This window comes from Morus notabilis, unplaced genomic scaffold, assembly GCF_000414095.1.
Source record: "Morus notabilis unplaced genomic scaffold, ASM41409v2 Scaffold285, whole genome shotgun sequence".
NCBI classification, from domain to species: domain Eukaryota; kingdom Viridiplantae; phylum Streptophyta; class Magnoliopsida; order Rosales; family Moraceae; genus Morus; species Morus notabilis.
In genome coordinates this window covers 586,371-607,744 of record NW_010363065.1, presented here as the reverse complement: position 1 = coordinate 607,744, position 21,374 = coordinate 586,371, and the positions used below count along the sequence as shown (strand labels likewise).

Here is a 21,374-nt window from a genome sequence, read left to right as displayed (position 1 = left end):
ACCTAAATTACTATTCTATTACGCATGACGCAGAACAAATAGCAAAATATACATTCGCTTGTTTACACTCTAATTAAAGAGATTAGAAAAAAAAAAAAAAAAAAAAAAAGACAAATGAAAAAAAAGAAGAAAATAGAATGAGAACTATACTTTCCTTACGAAATAGATAAGAAAAAGAGAGTGATAATATTGCAAAGCAAAAAAATTATCCTATAATTGGCAATCATGACAAGAATAAGTTATAAAACCAAACAAGAAAGTTATAAAATAAATGAGGATTGTACTTTATATGAGAGAAAACACTTTAACAAATAGGTTTGAATTCAAATCCACACTTGGGATATTATTTCTTTGCATGTGAGGTCGAACAAATAGCAATACGTACAAAAATCTGTAAAAATAAAAAAAAAAAAAAAAAAAAAAAAACAAAAACAAAACAAAAAAGGACTAATTAAGGAAAAAAAGGTACAAAATTAAATGAGAACTGTACTTTTCTTTTTTCCAATATTAGACTGAACCTGCTGGCCACATTTTCTTTATTATTAACGCTTGTGTGACAATTATTAATCTATCCACACACGGCAAAAACGAGTACGAAATAATGATCTATGATTATTGACTTAAAATAAAGTTTAAAAAAGCCCGGCCATTTCTTTTAGTTTATCACATTTCCTATTTTTAGTTCCATCTCTAATATAGAATATTATAACGTATACTTTTACATATATATATATATTATACAACATTTATTCCTTTAAAAGAATACATTATTATAGAGATGTCATAGTTATTTTATTGCATTTAGTTAATGCCAATATTTATAGAGAAACTTGTTCGTGGTAGCATTGACAGAGGTTTTTTTGAGCACATATATGTATAAATAGGAGTCCCTGTAAGAAGTACTAGATATAAGCGATATTACCTTATTTCTTTTCAGTTTATTCCTTTGAGAGAGAAATGTTGAAGAAAATTCGACACTTCAGTCACCAGCATGATCTGCAGTTGTTGGACGGCGGACTAGAAGCGCCCTGCGGTATCTGCAATCGTTTAATCCCAAATGATAAAAACAGATACTTCTGCGGTATATGCGGCCAATATCGCATCCACGAAAAATGTGCTGAGTGGCTGGAATACATGAACCACTCATTGCATCCTCTCCACCCTCTCAAGCTTGCAAAGAGATCATTAAACAACAACAGTTGCTGCTATTATTGTGAGGAGCCCTTCAATAATGATGACGGACATGTTTACGGATGTGATGATCAGCAGTGCTCTAATGTCTACATGCATAGATCATGTGCTATGATCCCGCTGCTGACCATAGCGTCCGACGTCGACGTCGTCTGTCATCAGAAGCCTATGATCCTGACGGAGCATCTTGATTGTAAGAAAATAAGAGCTAAATGCTTTGCATGTCAATTAGGCTGGTCATCAGGTTCAACCTATTCTTGCACATCCCCAGCATGTGAGAATTTTCTCCATAAATCATGTGCTGAGTTTCCGCGTAAAATTCAGCATCCCTTCCACCCACACAACTCTCTCATACTCCAAGTCAGTAAACCTCAGTTGTGTCGTTCATGTTGCACAAAAAATAGGCTTGTTTATAGTTGTCTTGAAAAAAGCTGTACCTTTAACTTGGGTATAGAATGCGCTTCTCTCGATATAACTTGGGTAAAATGCCAAAGTCATGATCATTCCCTTTCCTTAGTAGAGAAATCTTCCTGTGTATTTCAATGTGATGCTTGTCAAAATTCTTACAAGAACCAAGTCAAATATGTTCCCGACGAAGTTATTCATACTCAATCTTTCATGTTTCGTTGCATGAATTGTGTTTTCAACTATCATTTTTTATGTGGCCCATTACCAACAACCGTCAAGTATGAGTATCACATGCACCCTCTGATTTTGTCAAATCATTCAGCCACCGAAGATGGTTCAGATGAATATTATTGTGATGTGTGCGAAGAAAAAAGGGATAAATCTTTTCGTATTTATTACTGTGAAGAATGCACATATGCAGCTCATATACATTGCCTGATTTCGGAGGTATGTTTATGTTTCGAAGTTTCTGAAATAACCTTAACGCAATCATACTTGCAATAATTTATACTTTATATATTATGAAGGAAAAATAAAATTATATTAAATATTAACTTTGGATTTGCCAGCTTGCAGTATATATGTTTTCATTTGCATATTTTTAATAAGTTTTAATTATAAAATCCCAAATTTTAGTACAAAAGCATCTGGGAAGTATATTAATTAAAATTCTTTATTTACCACACATTCTTTTAAAAAATCGATAAAAGAAAAGATGATAGGTATTCTTGCTCATTCTAAAATATAGTTTTTTTTTTTTTTTTTTTTTTTTTTTTTTTTTTTTTTTTTAATATACTCAAGATATAAGGTATGAGATTGAAAATAACTCAAATTATAGTAATCTCTTTTTCTACATAAAAAGTTACATTCTGAAAGACAAATAGTATCAGCAAAAAATCTTAATAAACAAAATAACAGTTTATTATTTATTCTTTCTTTTTTTTTTCTTCCTAATACCAAATGCAAATGAATCAGATTTTTTGTCCATGTATTAGTGAAAGTAGCACTTGACATAGATAATTATTTATTTAATATTTATTTTTCTTGAACTTAACATTATTATAATCATTTTTTTTGCTTTAATTTTTCTTTTTAATAAAGTGAGCCCTTTTGAACTGAAAATTCTGAAATAAACACTATAATTCAGATCTTAGAGAAATAATAAAATCGATGCAAGAAACAATTCATTATAACAAACAATTCAATTAATTTATTGATCCAATCCAAGAACATGAATTCTAGTTCATATGTAAAACTCTTCAAGTTTCTAAATGGCCGGTATATATTTTGGAAAAATCATATAGTACTTGCTGAAAAAACTATTTACAGAAAAAGAATAATCAAAGCGATTGTAATCCGTTAAATTTAATTTGTTTAGTGAATCTCTATATGTCAATACTTTCACTAATACATGAACAAATTAAAATCAGATTATGAAGGTAATAAAGGGAGACAATAAGGAAGTGGTGCTTAGGGCCCTGGGAGAGGAGCGATGGGATCAATATTTGGGCATCATGGAATCAAAATCAATGGATTTGACCCTAAAACACATAATGGATGAGCTTACTCAACAAGAAGAGGAGATGCTGATTCATCCCTTCGGTTTTGATGATCATATGAGCAATAACCGAAGAAGCAGATATCTTTATTATCAACAATTAAATTCTCGTTTCAATCTTGAAGGATCGAATGAAGATGTTGATAAACTTGTTCAATTCTTCTTGCTTAATGCCAAATCTGATGACGATTTTCAAAACTTTGACAATGAGCTCTGGTATTTCACACCAGAAGAAGAAGGTGGTTTATTGAAATTATTAGAAGACAAGTATTTAAGACAAGAGGTGGTGGATGTTGATGGTTACATGGTACCAAAGAGATTGGCTCCTGTTTTGAAAGCATTTCTTCACAAGTATGGCGATCTTCGTGGCGAGAAAAGCTTGTCATCGGCAATGAAGAGCATCACCTCTACTTTACTATGCACAGTCTTCGACAGAATGTGCAGAACTAAGGTCGAGGATATCACAAGGGATGATCTTAAACACTTACATTTTTACCTTGATGGAATTCGAAAGATTACAGGCTTCAACATTGGTCGATTTTTATTTGATTATGTCCGCTCTCCTTCTCGTTTTCCTTTGAACCCTTTTCTTGGTTTCGAAGCAATTAGATATGAAACAAAAATTTGTGAAAATCTAGACAACAAGATCGCAACTTTAGAAGCCGAGTTGGAGAGATGCAAGAAGAATCGTGAGCAGCTCAAAAGTGAAACACATAGATCTCAGGGGTCAGATTACATGAAGCTCTGCTTGAGAGAAGCATCGAAATGGAAGAACAAGTATTTGGGTGATCGGTGGTTCGGCAAAAAATAAACAAGTAATCGGAATGAACAAAGGTACATTTGATCTTAATAATATGATATGTAAATAAATGATCATCTTTAATGTTATATCTGCTTCAAAATCAATAAGATGTGTTGTTGATTTCTGATAAAAGTGCTAAATATTGCATTCCCGTCTTTGCTTAAGATGCAAAATATTCATCTATATCTAATTAACACTCGGTAAATTCTCATAGAAAAAAAAAAAAAAAAGGCAATGGACAATACATAAGTTAATAATAATGAGGAAGAAGGTATTTTCTATATTAGTTGAAGAATAAGATGTCTCTTCTGCATTACAAACAAGCCAAAGTGAATGAAAGCGGAATCACCCAAATGAAGATCCTTCATATTGCACTTGTTGATTTTCATTGAACTTGAGTAATGAACACTTTTTTCCTACCAATTTGGTCATTGATATGGGGATATGGAATCAAATGGTTTTCATTCTCTCTCTCTCGCCCAAATTCAACACTTAACAAACGCACACCTACCAAGCTTATTTTTTAAAATTTCAGTGTCTAATCCTCGATGTGCTGCTCTATGTTCACGACCCTTCCTCATATGATTGGCCTCCCACGTTCCTCTTTAAAATATTCATCATCAAAATAAAAAGTTATTTAAAATCATACAAACCAACGGCCAGGAACAAAGTCATCACAAAAGAACCCAAACCTCTACCCTGCCCAAACACAGCCTCCACAATTCAGAGACAAAATAAGAGGAAACTATAATTGCATCCCATTATTTTTCTAAAAAAGAATATTACTATATGTGAACATAATAAATATGTTCAAATACCTTTAATTTGTACTAAAATAACAATTATTACACCTAAAAAAAATAAAAATTAAATGCTAAGGTCCGGGGTGGGGAATGCCTTTAATCGCAATATATATCCAAAGTGCTCATCAGGGTTGATTGTAGAAAGAAAATAAAGAGTAGCTTTTTATCATTACTCAATCTTAAAAGTAATTTATTACTCATTAGAAAATCAACGGTACTCAAGAATAAATATATAATTAAAGAGGTTAATGGATTTTAACGTATCTCTAATTATGAATTATTTTTAGAAAATTAATCTGTATGTAATGACTATATCAAATTGACACTTCACATTCTTAGAAGTAATTAAATATTTGTAATTGCAAGAGTTTAGCCCAATTTATTGTGGAGTAACATTGGAATTATAACACTGGAGAATGGACGAGGAAGTCTCGAGGTTTCTAAGGATCTAGAAGCTTTCGTGGGTTATCATACCTAATCGCTTCAAGAGGTTTTTAAATAATTTAATTATTTAATTTTTTGTGTAAATTAAGATAATTTATAGAGTATTATTTATAAATTTTGTTGAAAATTTTTGTTATACACAATCTCTTTTTGCTTGAAATGTTCAAAACCGTTTTAGAAACCAACAGTAAAGCCTGCCAAGTTCTTGGCATGACAGATGTAGGATTCTTCCCAAGTTAAAGTTTTTAACACTCTGGCGATCTTGGTTTGAACAATAATTGCTCCAGTAATCTCCTACATGAGTTTCTCAGTTATAATTTTATCAGCAAACTTCTTGATCAGTTTGGAAATGTCGATGGAGTTTGCATCTTTTGTTTGGCTGAGAATTCAAGTACCATCCTAGAAGAGGCCATACAGGCTTCCAATGGGGTTACCAGATTTGATAATCATGTGCCTGATTCCATCAGCCTCTGTGATATTTGTGATAACAATTGCCACAAAGACCGTGTTCTTAGTGAGTAGTATTATCAGTGTCAGAGCCAATTTAGGCAGGTGGGGTCTTTAATTTTGATCCAACCAATTTTTTTTTAACGTTTTTTCTATTAGGTCCCCCTAAATTTTTCTCTTTATGACATTTATACAAGATTTTTAAAAACATTTCAACCATACCCCAAAATTTGACTTTTGAGTATCTCATATTTCATATCTGATTGGGATTGGATGCTTCTTTTTCATGAGATTTTTCAAGTCAAAGAAATTAATAAGACATGTCGAACCATGGTCATGGTCTTGAGGAATAAATCATACAAAACTTTAAAAAAAGTGCCCCTGAGCTCATTTCTTTAGTTTTGTATTATTCTATTCTTTATGGTTTGGTAAATGCGTACTACAATTTTTATTTTTATTTGTTTTAAATATTAACTTTTTTTTGATGTATTTTTAGATATTGACTCTTGAAATTCTATCCTTTAAGTCAATATCTATCTAAAATTACACAAAAAATTCAATATCTAAAGAAAAAGTAAGAATAAAAATTGTAGGACGCATTTACCAAACTATAAAAGAATAGAATATGTAAGGTAAATATAAGAAAATAAAGTAATAAGAACGGGAATTATTATTATTATTTTTTTTGGTGTTTACTCATCTATTTGATGATTGAGAAATAATCCAATTTCTTTTCTAGTATTTACAAAACATAGGAATATGAACTTTTTGCCGGTTTCTGAATCGAATTCGGATGCGGAAGCGTGGGGAATGCGGATCGTGTATAACAAAAATTTTCACAAAACCTTTGAGATACTCTATAAATTATATTAATTTATGCACGAATAAATTAATTACATTAATTTATTTATTAAGAACTCAATTAGTAATAATACCTGACGGCCGATTAGGATGATAACTTGAGTTCTTTGACCTCAAACAATCCTTGCTCCAAAGCTTTGTGTTTAGAAAACTAATGCCTTCCACGTCAAATCCTAGAATCTACGAAGACGTGTGTGTGGGCACACCTGAGACAAAATGGGTTAGAAAAAACGCTCGAATTTCTACAAACACCAACCCATGCACGATGTGAAATTTTTTGGAGAAAATTTTTTCCTCTCACTCTATAGAGAAATTCGGCCACACTCTAATAATGAGGGCAAAATTTGTTTTCAAAAATTTGTGTTCACAATTTTCTATAATTCTCTTATTTATAGAGTAGAAGTCAAACTTCTAGAAGGAATCCAATCTCTATCTCCAAGATAAAGCTTGTTAATTATCTCCTATTTGAATTTAGAATAAAATCTCCCACACCCTTATCCTTGGTGTGGCCAGCCACCTTAGGGTAATCTCACCCCTGTGTGGCGCCAATTTACAGATAGGGAAGGAAGAGAAAATTATCATTTATCCTGTAGTCCAATTTCGACTCAAATGTAAATTTCAATTTAAGTCAAACTTAAATTAATTTGAATTCTAAATTGAACAACTTATCAAATAAGTTTAAATGGATAAATCTAGATGTGTTCAAATTTAAATTTAAATAATCACATTATTTAAATAATAATTAATTATTTTTGAGTGTTTAATTTTAGAATTCTGCAATTCTGCAATTCTCATTTTGCCCTTTGTGTCTTGTAGAATTACTAGGACGATGCGGGAACTAATGGACCTATAATTCCGAGCTCCAATAAAATTAATAATTAATTAAACACTTTAATTAATTAATTAATTCTATTAATTTCAATAGTTACTTCACTATAAACTTGGAATTGCACTCTCGAAATTATAGATATAAATTACTTCTAAACTGTAAAGTGTCCATTTGATATAGTCACTGCATATAGATCAATCCTCCATAAAATAATGAATAAACTCTATTATTAAATAAATAATAAATATCATATTACATCTTATGCTTCTAGGACACTATTTTTAGCACTTATCAATATATGTACTAGGTGGTCTTTTTGCATAATTAAACAATTAGTGTCTTTTAAAAACATACAAATAAATTTAGCGTTCATTCTCTTTATCGGAAAGCAACACCAAAGGACAAAGACTTCTCTTTGCACATTCTTATTACTGTATGGGGCCTGCTAAACTCCCATCATTAGTTCTATTATTTTTGTAAGTTAAACATGTAATTAAATACGAAAGAAAAACACTCTTAGTTTTTCCTTTCCATGAAATGGAAAGTAAATGCATCCATAGTGTTTAACAAATAGTATAAAATTCTATGTTCCCTTACTTAAAGGGGCATTCGTCTAGATTTTCCTAAATACTATGAGTTGCCAAATAAGCTTGTCACTCTTTTTTAGTTTTTTGTTTGTTTAGAGATATATGTTATTTTAAGGGTTTGATGCTTCTCACATATATAGAAGTAAAGTTAGAATTGATGTTGCACCTCTTATTTGTAAATTAGTCTTATAATCTTATGACTCGTTAAGGTTGTAAATTGGCTCTTCCAAGTTTGTTTTCTGTGAATGTCTTGTGGAAGGTCATAGAGTGGAGTATTTTAATACGTTGGAATGTTGCAATCAAAGATTTAGAGCTGAAAAAGTAATCTATTTTTGAACAAAGGGATACTACGTTTCTCATGCAAACCTGTGGGGCCTTTCAAGGGCTGCTTTTAATTTAACCCTTTTCTTGAGCCAGGCCGTGTTCTTTTACGAGTTCATCCAAATACAAATGAGTCCACATAGTAAATAACATATTTTTTGAAATTAAATTAAATAAATAATAAATTTTAAAATTAGTAAAAAGATTTTTTTCATATAAATTTTATTTTTATAATTGGTAAAAAGATTTTTTTACCATTTAAATTTTTTTTTTACCAGTTATAAATGAACTATATACGCGAAAAATTATTATTTATTTTAAATAATTTTAAAATATGCTATTTACTTAATTTATGATCACCAATTCTATAAATAGGGGTTTTATTAAGTGTGTTAAGTTATTGATTTTTAGTCTAAGTTTAGATACTCATTTTTCTCTTGCTTTTATTCTCATATTTTCTCTTTAGAATTTTATGAGAATTTTATGAGGTTTTAAAAATCAATATAAGAGATTTCAAAAATCATTTGTCTCAGGAAGCTTACATTAATAAAGTTCTGGAGAGATTCAGGATGGAAAAGTGCTCTGCAGGTGTTGTTCCAAGATAGACAACATAGTAGAGTCATCCTTGTTACTTGCCCAAACATCTGGTTCTCTCTCTCCACTCACTGCAGAGTGTGTGGCCATTCGAGAGGGATTGTGCTTTACTAAGGATATGGGCCTTAGAGTCTCCATAGTTGAGAGTGACGCTTTGAATGCAGTACGGGCAATGAATGAAGATCAAGGTTTGCTGCGGAATCCCTGAGAATAATATGGCTGCCCATACATTAGCTCTGTTAGGATTTTATTAGTTGGCATATTTTGGAGTTGGGTTGTATAAAATTTAAAAATAGGGTCAAGTTTATTTTTGGTGTTTGTGGACAGTTATGAGAAATCTATTTCAGGCTGTTTGTACCGGATTTAGAATGATTCTCTACCAAAAGCAAATCATAGGAAATCAGTTATGGAGCTGATTGGTTTGACTTTTGGTGGCTATTTGATGAGGCTCTTTTGGAAAGAATCCGTTGAGGAGAAGTTGTTTTGTTTAGGGTGATTTTGGTGGGAGAATAGATGGGTCTGTTGACGAATTTGGGTTGTATATAATTAGTATGCAGCCATGAACGTGAGGTGAGCTTTTGAATGATATATTTTGCAGTAAAAGGCTATTTTGATGCTGGTTGAGTGAAAAAAAAAGGTGGTTCTTCGGGATAAGAACGTATTGCTTTCGGGAGAAAGTTTTTAAAGACGAGTGGTGCTCGCTGGACAATACCACTGCAGAGTGTGTGGCCATTCTAGAGGGATTGTGCTTTACTAAGGATATGGGCCTTAGAGTCTCCATAGTTGAGAGTGACGCTTTGAATGCAGTACGGGCAATGAATGAAGATCAAGGTTTGCTGCGGAATCCCTGAGAATAATATGGCTGCCCATACATTAGCTCTGTTAGGATTTTATTAGTTGGCATATTTTGGAGTTGGGTTGTATAAAATTTAAAAATAGGGTCAAGTTTATTTTTGGTGTTTGTGGACAGTTATGAGAAATCTATTTCAGGCTGTTTGTACCGGATTTAGAATGATTCTCTACCAAAAGCAAATCAAAGGAAATCAGTTAAGGAGCTGATTGATTTGACCTTTGGTGGCTATTTGATGAGGCTTTTTTGGAAAGAATCCGTTGAGGAGAAGTTGTTTTGTTTAGGGTGATTTTGGTGGGAGAATAGATGGGTTTGTTGACCAATTTGGGTTGTATATAATTAGTATGCAGCCATGAACGTGAGGTGAGCTTTTGAATGATATATTCTGCAGTAAAAGGCTATTTTGATGCTGGTTGAGTGAAAAAAAAAAAAAAAAAACAAAAAGTGGTTCTTCGGGATAAGAACGTATTGCTTTCGGGAGAAAGTTTTTAAAGATGAGTGGTGCTCACTGGACAAGACTACTGCAGAGTGTGCAGCCATTCTAGAGGGATTGTGCTTTACTAAGGATATGGGCCTTAGAGTCTCCATAGTTGAGAGTGACGCTTTGAATGCAGTACGGGCAATGAATGAAGATCAAGGTTTGCTGCGGAATCCCTGAGATATGGCTGGCCCTCACTACATTAGCTCTGTTAGGATTTTATTAGTTGGCATATTTTGGAGTTGGGTTGTATAAAATTTAAAAATAGGGCAAAGTTTATTTTTGGTGTTTGTGGAAAGTTATGAGAAGTCTATTTCAGGCTGTTTGCACCGGATTTAGAATGATTCTCTACCAAAAGCAAATCAAAAGAAATCAGTTATGGAGCTGATTGATTTGACCTTTGGTGGCTATTTGATGAGGCTCTTTTGGAAAGAATCCGTTGAGGAGAAGTTGTTTTGTATAGGGTGATTTTGGTGGGAGTATGCAGTCATGAACATGAGGTAAGCTTTTGAATGATATATTCTGCAGTAAAAGGCTGTTTTGATGCTGGTTGAGTGAAAAAAAAAAAGGTGGTTCTTCGGGATAAGAACATATTGCTTTCGGGAGAAAATTTTCAAAGACGAGTGGTGCTCACTAGACAAGACCACTGCAGAGTGTGCAGCCATTCTAGAGGGATTGTGCTTTACTAAGGATATGGGCCTTAGAGTCTCCATAGTTGAGAGTGACGCTTTGAATGCAGTACGGGCAATGAATGAAGATCAAGGTTTGCTGCCGAACCCCTGAGAATAATATGGCTACCCATACTTTAGCTCTATTAGCCTTTTCTTCTAGTGAGGCTAGTGTTTAAATTGATTGTTATTCTAGATGTATTGACGGTTTTATTACAGCTAATTTAGCTGAGATGAATTAATAATATTTCATTTCCACTTCAATAAAAAAAAAATGCCAAACTCCATTTGTATTGATTTGGTGTCTGATATATACAAGGATAAAAATACAAACATAGAAAAGAATTATACCTCTAACAATGATTTCCTATAATCATAGATTTACAATATATTTTGCTTCTATTTTCACTTGTTTTCTGGGTTTGTTCTTCGTATCAGTTTCATTGGAATCACAAATTATCGAATATACATATACTTCACACTTGTTCTTTGTGAGGCTGAGTGCTGTTCTTTACTTGGAAGGATTATTATTTTTTAGTCCAAATGAACCTTATATTTGTTAGTTCAATCATTAGCCTGAATAAACACATTATACGTTTGGGAGAGGCACACTTTCACACACATGTGCAATTGCTATTCTGATGTAATCAGAGTTTGGAAAGGGCAAAAGGGTATTGTTGATGTTCAAATTTCGTCAACAGGGTTATGCCGGGTTACCTCCTTATATCCCGTGAGGTTACCGGCCAAGAATTGATTGTATAAGTGAAATAATTGCTATTGCTTATGTGATGCACTTTGGTGGTAAAGAAAGGACATGAAAAGGAAGTGTTTCAATATAAAGACACACCGAATTTATAGTGGTTCACTCCGTTAATCAAGAGCTACGTCCACTGTAATTTTGTATTTCTTTTTGGGCTCTTACAATTTACATGTATCGTTATTCTCCCTCGGATTGAATGTCAAAGAAGCTAATCCCCTTCGTGTATGGGGCTTTCTCCCTTTTATAGCTAAAGGTTCCTTCGTGGGGGGTTCTCCTTTGTAGGTAGAAGTACTCGAGTGGCCTACCTTTCTAGGCCCAGACCGTAGCCCACTAATCACCTTTTGAACTGTTTACTCAATCAATTAGTCTTTCATTACGGCTCTGTAGATTCCTGTAATCATTCACTGTCCACTGTAGGGCGGTTTAGAGGTTTGCAATTAATGCATGCACTGCAGACATCTCCCATCTCCAGACGTAACTTGTGATGTCAGGCTCCTTTCTGAAGAGTGTTCCCCTCGTCGTCTGCGCTGTGTAGACCGCATGTCCTTCCTGGCAGTCGACCCTTTCTGGACATAGGAATTTTGCTGCCATAAGATCAACGGCACGAATGGTTGACGGTATGCCGGGTCGATGCCCTAAGTCAGGCCTTCTTTGCAGCGTAGAGGGGAAGCGAGCCTCAAGCGTCGAGGGTTGTCACCTTTTGAGGAAATGTAGGGCCACGTGTCACGCTGTCGCTGTTCCATATGTCACCCATATTTTCCCACACAACAGTTGCCCCCCAGGTCGAGGGTTTCCTTTAGACAGCCTCGAGCCAGGTTCGGGTGTATTTTTGTGCCTCGGGTGTGGGAACCTAATTCTGAGCCTTCCTCCGCAATGATGGCCTTGACACTTTGAATTTCCTCGAGGAACGTAACCGTCGCGTCAGTCATTTCACCAGGCTGATGTAAGGCTTTATTTTGAAAAGACGAATACGAACCCTTGGATCATGCCCCTTCATCTTCCCGCCTTTGTTTGTTGTCGTCAGATCTGGGCAAAATGCCCCTACCGTTGGATTTTATGAACTTTATCTGACGGTTAGGGGTCGAGGCTTGCTTTCCCTTAAATACTCTTCGAACCAAAGCCATTTTTTCTTCCCAAGCTTCTTGAAGAGTTGTTACTCTGCCTGAATTCTTTCTTGCAGTTTCTGATTTACATCCCTTGCTCTTCTCGGTGCCTCGTAAAGCTATCTCGGTTTCTAAATTTTGCCCAGATTCTGACTCATTGGTAAGCTTAACATTTGCTCATATGTATTGCTTGATGATTTTACTGGCTTTCCTTTTGAACTATACGCATGTTAATATGTGATGTAGAGGATAGAGACTTACCATTCGCTTTGTTTGACCCACGTAGGATAGTTTTTTTGATTTCTGCCTGATTGTAGTCTCTGGCTCCCGGGTTCTGATGAACTTTGGTTGTTATGAACATTCACCATTATCATTTTTATATGAATGGTCGTCGTTATGTTGAGAGGCATTAGTGGCAATTGAGCAATCGTCGTTTAGAATGATCATCGTTTACTCGTTCCTCTTGACTTAGGATTTTGACTTAGCTCCTTGTCTTTTTTACCAACAGAACAATGGCCCCAAAACCCACCCGTCGAGAGGACTCGTCCATTGTATGACCAGACTCCCCTTCCGTGGCGGAGATTTCATTGTCATCTTCCTCGTCAGACATCGACTCATTATTAAGGGAAGTAGAAGAACACGTGGCCGGACCAAGCGACGATTTTGGCGATGAGTGTGACAGTGTCGACCGTATGATTGACAAAGAAGTTAACAAGATTCCTTTTACGGGAGGCAGCGTATGTGGGGTCATTGCTTCACTGGTGGAGGCCCCCTTGGCTGCCACGAGCGGAGACCCGGACATGCCATTTTTTACGGCCGACGTCGTGGCGTCGAGGGTTCGTAATAAAGACATCATCCGGGCTGTCAAAGAAGGTTGCATCGACAGGAGATGGTTTGAGTACCTCCTCCCGGATGTACATTTTAGGACCAGTAGGCCTCCTACCGGGTATCTCTCTGTATATACTCGTGCTGTCACGGCTGGGATGACCTTACCCATTCATCCCTTCGTCAAGGACCACTGCCATTTTTATGGTATCTCTCCTGCCCAATTGGCGCAGAATTTTTTGTATTATTTTGCCGGTGCCTGGGTTTTGTGGAGCAAGTGGTTTGATATGGACCTACCGCTGGATGAGTTTATATTTATGTATAGGTTGTGCCACGTCGCCAAGTGCGCGGGGGTGGTATTTTTTGAGTGGGCATGGCCGATCCAAGCCTAGGCTTGGTACGCTAATACAAGGTATACCCTCGTCATCACATGGGTGGAAACTCATGTTTTTCATGATACAGGGGCCTTTTAACTTTCACCCCGACGACCGTATGCCCCGCTGTAGGAAGGTGCAAATGTCGTTTGGGAATATGGGTGAGAATTTGACACTTCGCTTCTTTCCCTTTCCCTCTCTCTTTTTTTTTAATATCGCTGACAGTTCCTTTTATCCTACAGTTAGCCACGATCGGCCGAAGCTCACTGGGAGTAGATTGGCGAGGGTTGAGGAGGCTTTTTTACTCTCGGTGAACGATCGCCATATTGACACCTTCTTGACCGAGTTCAACCTTAGAGGAGCATGGTTGATTCTTCACTTTCCAGACCCCACTAATCTTCCCGCCGTCCGTGAATACTTTCATCTAAGCGACGAAGGTAAACTCGTGGGCCCGACACTTCTCTTAATCTTATCGTGTATAGCTGCAGGTCGAGCGTATTCTGATTTGTCATTTGCACATAAATGACTTATTTAAGGATCTAGCTCCCCGGCAACCAGTAGACTCCGTCTGGCCCGCAGCCTCAATCCAAAGGAAAAGAGAAGACCATCACCTCTTCCCCAGCGCCGAAGAGAAGAAAAACCACGGAGGTTTCTTCGGGGTCGGGAGCGGAAGTTCCTGTGCCCAAAAGGAGGCGCAAAGAGAGGGTGCCAGTGACCGAGACTTGGATGCCGGCGGTTCCAATCCCCGACGTTACTGATATTCCTTCGGTACCTAGGGAACGCGTGCTTATTTCGGGGGCGAAAATCATGGATTCCAACTTCCAAGTTTCGGACATTTCTGACTCCAAGATTGGGGCCATGCTGAAGCTTCCTCCCCATTTTTCCCTCGTCTTGCAGGCCTTATATGAATCATTTCTTAAGCCGCACTGGATCTCTGCCGCTCAGTCTTCTCTGGTGGATTGTCAACGTAAGCAGATTTCCTTTCAGATTCATGTAAGCTTCGACCGTGCCTCCCCTTTCTTTTTTTTTTGATTCGTCCTTCACATCTTTATTTTCTGACTTCCAATTTCTCAGGGCCTAGTTCTTGCCATTCTCAACCTCATTGATCTAGTCAAGGTCGAGGAACGTGGTAAGGAGATGGATAGTCTGGAAGCCAAGCTTACATCTCTTCTTGATGACGCCAAGAATAAGTGCTCGTCTGCCGTCGAGGAGAGTGACGTGGCCGTGGCCAAGCTGATGAGTTTGGAAGGCGAACTGGCCAAGCTGTTGAGCCTTCGAAATGAGTTGGCCAGTTTGAAGACTGCAGTTGAGGAGCTTACAAAACGGGCGGAGATCTCCAAGAAGAAATCGGCCGAAGCTACTGAGGCCGTGAAAAGGTGCTTTGCCGAAGGAAAGGCTGAGGGGAAGAAGGAAGCTGAAGCCGAGGCCTCCGTAATGTTTGATGCCAAGCGCGCGGAGATTATTGAGGAGTTCAAGGCTTCTCCGGAGCTCATTGACATTTGTACCAAGGACTTTCAGTCTGCTGGACAGCAAATTATCGATCTGATTAAACAAGAGCATCCTGACTGGGATTTGAGCTTCCTTTATGTTCCTCCTCCTCCTACTGACGATGACAACTCTTCCTTGCCTGGCGATGGTGATGACTCGGCGGCTGGCGGCGAGGCTTAGGGTTTCTCTGTTTTTTGTTTTACAGACTGCTATATGTTATTATATACATTTTATATATAGTATTGGATTTCCTTTCATTTTATTTGTTTTTGAAGATAGTGGACTTCATGATTGTTCGTCGCTCTCCTTAGAGGAGCAATTTATATTTACCCCTTGGGGTCGTCGTCTTAGTAAATTCCTTAGAATTCGCTAAGTGTTCACCTCTCCTCCTTGGAGGAGACGTCGTAAACTTTACTTTTTGGGGTCGCCGTCTTAGTAAATTTCTTAGAATTCGCTAAGTGTTCGCCTCTCCTCCTTGGAGGAGACGACGTTAACTTTACCCTTTGGGGTCGTCGTCTTAGTAAATTCCTTAGAATTTGCTAAGTGTTCGCCTCTCCTCCTTGGAGGAGATGACGTTAACTTTACCCCTTAGGGTCGTCGTCTTCTAGTGATCCGTAAACCCCTCTTTGCCCCCCATGTCTGTTTAATATACCTTTGTTTTTTAAGCAGACATGTTATTAAGGGGTAAATTCCTTTCTTATTTTTGAACAATATTTCTACAAACACATCAATTTATTTAAATTGCCAAAAATACAATTGAGATGCGTAAGAATTACATACACTATTAGTAGTACAGCCTTAGTTGTTCTGCATTCCACGGGTGTTGAATTAGCTTACCAGCGAGGCTTTCCAAAATGTAGGTGTCAGGATGCAACACTTCCCTTATACGGTAGGGTCCTTCCCAAGTTGGGCCCAAAGGACCAGTATTTTTGGGTTTCGTACTATGTGTTACCCTCTTCAATACTAGGTCTCCTGGGACGAACCTTCTTTGTCTAACTTTCTTGTTGTAATACCGTGCTGCCCTTTGCTGATAGTCAGCGAGGCGTAGTTACGTGTCGAGCCTTTTTTCTTCTAACAGGTCGAGTTCTCCATTCATGGCTTCTGCATTACCGTCGTCGTTGTAGACAACAATTCCTAGAGTTGGCGTCTCAATTTCTACGGGGAATACCGCCTCGACACCATACGCCATGGTGAAGGGTGTTTCACCCGTGGTGGTTCGGCTTGTCGTTCTATATGCCCACAGGACCTTTGTTGACAGCCTCGACTTGACCATTGGACTGTGGATGTATTGGCGCCGAGAAGTCCTTTTGAATGCCTAAGCCATCACAGAACCTGCGTGTTGAGGCATTATCGAATTGTTTCCCATTGTCAGATACTATGGAGTGTGGGACCCCGAATCTGCACACGATGTTGTTACATATGAAGTTGGTGCAAGCCGCTTCCGTGGTCGTAGTTAGAGCCTTTGCCTCTACCCATTTAGTGTAGTAGTCTACTGCGATGATGGCGAACTTAAAGCCTCTCGGCGCGAGGTGTAAGGGCTCGATCAGGTCAATCCCCCATTTGGCAAAGGGCCATGGACTGAGAATGAAGGTTAGGTTTTCTGGGGGTGCTCTAGGAATTGTGGCATATTTTTGGCACTTATCGCAGCGTCGAGCGTATTTGAATGCGTCTTTTTTAAGCGTAGGCCAATAGTACCCCTGCCTCAAAACCTTAAGTGCTAAAGACTGCCCCCAGTATGATTACCACATATTCCTTCATGGATCTCCCGGAGGACCTCCTGGGCTTCGCTATCATTTAGACACCGCTGCAAAGGCATTGAATAGCCTCATCGATAAAGCAAACCATCATACAATAGGTATCTGGTGGCTCTATACCTGATTCATCTGGCCTCGTCTTTATCACTCGGCAGTTTTGCATCCGTTAGGTATTGGATAAGCGGTGTCATCCAACTTTCGTCTGTCTAGATGGTCAAGGCCTCAATGGTCGGCCACTCAAGTTCTTCAATAGGAACGATCCCTAGTATTTCAGAATCCCTTGAAGATGCTAGCTTTGCCAGGGCGTCGGCGTTGGTGTTCTCAACTCGTGGTACTTTAAGTATTTCATAGCTTTTGAACTTGATGAGTTCTTCCTTTACCTTTCTCAAGTACGCACCCATTTTTTTGCCACGCGCTTGGTATTCTTCTTTTACTTGTCCAACGACCAGTTGAGAGTCGCTGAAGATGCCGAGCCTCTCAATTTTCAAGTAATTTGCCAATCGCAGTCCTGTAATCAGCGCCTCATACTCTGCTTCATTATTCGACGCCTTGAATTTAAATCGTACCGCTGAAGTAATCTTGTGGCCTTCCGGGCTGATCAACAGAACGCCGACTCCTAACCCATTTTCGCTCGACGTTCCATCCACGTAGAGTTTCTACTCAGTCATCTTGACTTCTTCGCTTGTGGTGGGAGTCGGTCTATGAAAGAACTCGGCCAGAAAATCAGCTAGCGCCTGCCCCTTGATAACTATTCTCAGTACATACTTAATGTTGAACTGGCTTAATTCCACCGACCATTTGAGAAGTCGACCTGATGTTTCGGGCTTTTGTAATGCCTGCCTTAACGGGTGGTTTGTGAGAACCCGTATTGTGTGGGATTGAAAGTAATGCAGAAGCTTCCTTGAGGCTACCATCAGGGTGAGAGCCAGTTGTTTCATTTTAGTGTATCTTAACTCGGCGTCGAGGAGTCTTTTGCTCACATAGTAGACCGGCAGCTGGACCCTTTCTTCCTCTCTTATTAGCACGGAGCTCACGGCGTGTTGTGAAACAGAGAGGTATAGGCTCAGCTCCCCGTTGGATTGGGGGCCTGCCCAGGTGCTCCTTCAATTTTTGAAAGGCCTCTTCACATTACGGTGTCCATTCAAAACGCTTACTTCCTTTCAAAGCATCGAAGAAAGGAACGCACTTATCCGTTGCCTTTGATATGAATCTGTTCAGAGCGGCGACACACCCCGTCAACCTTTGCACCTCTTTTGGTTTAGTCAGAGACCTAATATCCTGCAAGGCTTTTATCTTTTTGGGATTAGCCTCTATCCCCCGGTTACTGACTAAGAAACCAAGGAATTTCCCTGATCTAACTCCAAAGGCGCACTTCAGGGGGTTTAGTTTCATGTGGTATCTTCTCAACACGCCAAACATTTTCCCCAAATGGTCGATGTGTTGGGTGGCCCTGGTACTCTTCACAAGCATATCGTCGACGTAAACTTTCATTGATTTGCCAAGCAGTTGAGCAAATATTTTGTTCACAAGCCTTTGGTATGTAGCCCCTACGTTTTTCAAGCCAAAGGCATTACCTTGTAGTAGTAGAGGCCCCTATCGGTTATGAAAGATGTGTGGTCATCATCGATCGGGTGCATGGGGATCTGATTGTATTCAGAGTAAGCATCCATAAAACTCAGCATTTCATGCCCCGCTGTGGCGTCGACCATTTGGTCTATTCGAGGGAGTGGGAAACCATCTTTTGGGCAGGCTTTGTTGAGATCACTGAAGTCGACGCATGTTCTCCATTTTTCGTTGGGCTTGACCACCAAAACGGGGTTTGAGACCCATCGTGGGTAATGGGCCTCTCTAATGAAACCATTGTTGATTAACTTATCGACATCTTCTTTCAATGCCTCATACCTCTCCGGGTTCATTGGTCGGCGCTTCTGGCATTTGGAGGGATATGAGGGGTCGATATTTAGAGAATGGCATATGACTTCCGAGTCGATCCTTTCCATATTAGCATGATTCTAGGTGAAGACATCCAAGTTCTTCTTGAGGAAGCCATCGACTTCCACCCTAAGTGATGGGGTTAAGTCCGAACCTACTTTTAGCATTCTGGTTGGTTTGTCCTCGTCGACCTGGATCTCCACCAATTGCTTGACGGGTTAAGACCACGTAACCTCCTCTTGGACCCTGAGGTCTATGTCCTCAACGGTGCCTTGACATCATTGTGGGGGAAGTGAACCCTGTTGGCATCGTCCTCATTTAACGCGACGTCAGCGCTACCGAATCTTGTTGCTTTCACGGCGGAGACACTCCAGAACCTTTCCTGGTAAACCCCTCTAGCTTCGTGGGCGTAGTCTTTTTGAGATCTCCTCGAGTCTCCTCCAATATACGGACCGCCAAGGACAGTTCGTATGATGCCGACGGGTTCTCGGTCCTCTGGTCGCCGATTCTCCTCTCGGCGTCGATCGTCATTTTGGCCGCCGTGGCCCTCGTTTCTTGGTCTCCGCTCGGCCTTGAACTCCTGCAGCCTTCCTTCATGGATTACCCTTTCGATCTCATCTTTAAGATCGGCGCAATCATTGGTGTGGTGGCCGACGTCGCCATGGAACCTGCAATATTTTTTCTGATTCCTTCGGCTGGGATTTGACCTCATCGGCTCTGGACGACGCAGTAAATTCCCGCGACTGGCCTGATTAAACACTCATTCGACTCCTACTGTTAATTCATGGTAGGAATCATATCTTTGAAACGGCTGAGGCTTACAGTTCTCCTTTTGCCTTGGCTTCTTGGCTTCTAGAGTGTTCGACTTCGAAGCAGGCCGCTTGTCCCCGCTTCCTCCGCCTCGTCATTTCTTTCCGTCCTGCTTTCCTGCAGTCGACCCTTGCTCAGTCCCTTTGTTTTTGTTGGACTTGTACTCAGGATCGTTCGCATCTGCTTCCTCGGCGTTGATGTACCCTTGCGCTCGTGCAAGGAATTCTTTGTAACTGGATGGGGGCTTCCGGTTTAGCTTTCTCTTGAAGGGAGTAATCTTTTTCATGCTAGATAATGCCCCCATCAAGGCCTCCCGGTCGGTTATATCAGTCGTCGCGGTGACAGCTTCCCCATACCTTGCAGGCCACTCTTTTAGTGGCTCGTTTGGCTTATGGTATATTGTTGTCAAATTTTGCTTTGGAGGGACATATTTTTCACTCCCATAAACTAGAGGGAAAATGCTTCCTTCAACTCATCACAGCTTGAGATAGTTTGGTTTTAGCGTTCGAAACCATCTCCGGGCAGAATCTGTTAGATGGTTTCGGAAGGCTCAGCACATGATCACCTTGGCATATCCATGCAATAGCATGTGCCCTGTATACATCTCTAGGTGATCATCGGGATCCCCTCGGCCGTCATACAGTGGGATTGACGGTGACCTGTATTTATCGGGGAGAAGTGGCGCCATAATTTCCACAGTAAACGGGTGGTCATGTGTCCGGCTAAGTGTGATGTCGATGTTCACCACCTCGGCCACTCACCCTATATTCTTCTTTAGGCCGGTGACATCACCCGTGAGCTTTTGCTCCAGGCTGGCCATGCGCTCTATACTGGCTCGTGCCTCCTCCGTTGAGATTGCTGAGCCGGCTCCTCTCGACACTTCTGCCCTTTGCGCGTTGGGTCCGCCCCTTGCCCGTCCGCCCACTTGCACTGACCCCACATCTCCCAGAAGGTTTCCACCTGGATTCTGAGGTGGCGCTGTTGGGAATGGTGTCCTAAAAGCATGAGATGTAATATGATATTTATTATTTATTTAATAAAAGAGTTTATTCATCATTTTATGTGCATATATTTATGAATATTTTATGAATATCAATGAAAATTTCATGATTATTTATGTGACCTTAAACATTGTATATAAGTGTTATATACAAGAGAATAATGTTTAAGCATAATAATCAAACAGTAATGTTCATAATGAATTTAATTAAAGTTCAGAATCTTTAATTAAAACATTATTAATACATGTCATTCCCATTTAGAATGGAACGGTGTTATCCGCACTGTTAATATGGTGAGATATTGAATGAGTGTATTTCACATAATCTTATTATGTGGAACAAGGACACAGACACAACATGAATTTCTAAAAATTTCTGTTAAATATAGAAATTCTAATTGAGTCTACCGATGGTCATCTATAGAATGATCTTAATACTGAGTTCTTAACAGACTCCTATTTATAGATTTGTGTCTTTTGATTTACT

General features: G+C 38.8%; 2 protein-coding genes across 2 annotated transcripts; one reads left to right on the top strand and one right to left on the bottom strand.

The window, feature by feature from the left end:
• The first annotated feature begins 808 nt into the window (after nt 1-808).
• On the top strand, nt 809-5,728 carry LOC21401719. The gene is made up of 4 exons (XM_024169151.1): nt 809-854; nt 938-2,046; nt 3,030-3,934; nt 5,533-5,728. The coding sequence occupies exons 1-4, from the start codon at nt 809-811 to the stop codon at nt 5,726-5,728; spliced, it is 2,256 nt and encodes a 751-aa protein (XP_024024919.1).
• Nucleotides 5,729-17,351: 11,623 nt separating this feature from the next.
• Nucleotides 17,352-18,636, bottom strand: LOC112092599. The gene is made up of 2 exons (XM_024169150.1): nt 18,300-18,636; nt 17,352-17,761 (listed from the first exon to the last, which is right to left on the bottom strand). Exons 1-2 carry the CDS (start codon nt 18,634-18,636, stop codon nt 17,352-17,354), a joined length of 747 nt encoding a protein of 248 aa, XP_024024918.1.
• Nucleotides 18,637-21,374: the final 2,738 nt, after the last annotated feature.

Coding starts and splice junctions, on each gene's coding strand:
- LOC21401719 (XM_024169151.1), top strand. CDS start 809: ATGCCAATATTTATAGAGAAACTTGTTCGTGGTAGCATTGACAGAG. Junction 2,047..3,029: donor TACATTGCCTGATTTCGGAG/GTATGTTTATGT, acceptor AATTAAAATCAG/ATTATGAAGGTAATAAAGGG. Junction 3,935..5,532: donor GCATCGAAATGGAAGAACAA/GTATTTGGGTGA, acceptor TAATTTTATCAG/CAAACTTCTTGATCAGTTTG.
- LOC112092599 (XM_024169150.1), bottom strand. CDS start 18,636: ATGAAAGTTTACGTCGACGATATGCTTGTGAAGAGTACCAGGGCCACC. Junction 17,762..18,299: donor CTTCGATGCTTTGAAAGGAA/GTAAGCGTTTTG, acceptor AAAATGGGTTAG/GAGTCGGCGTTCTGTTGATC.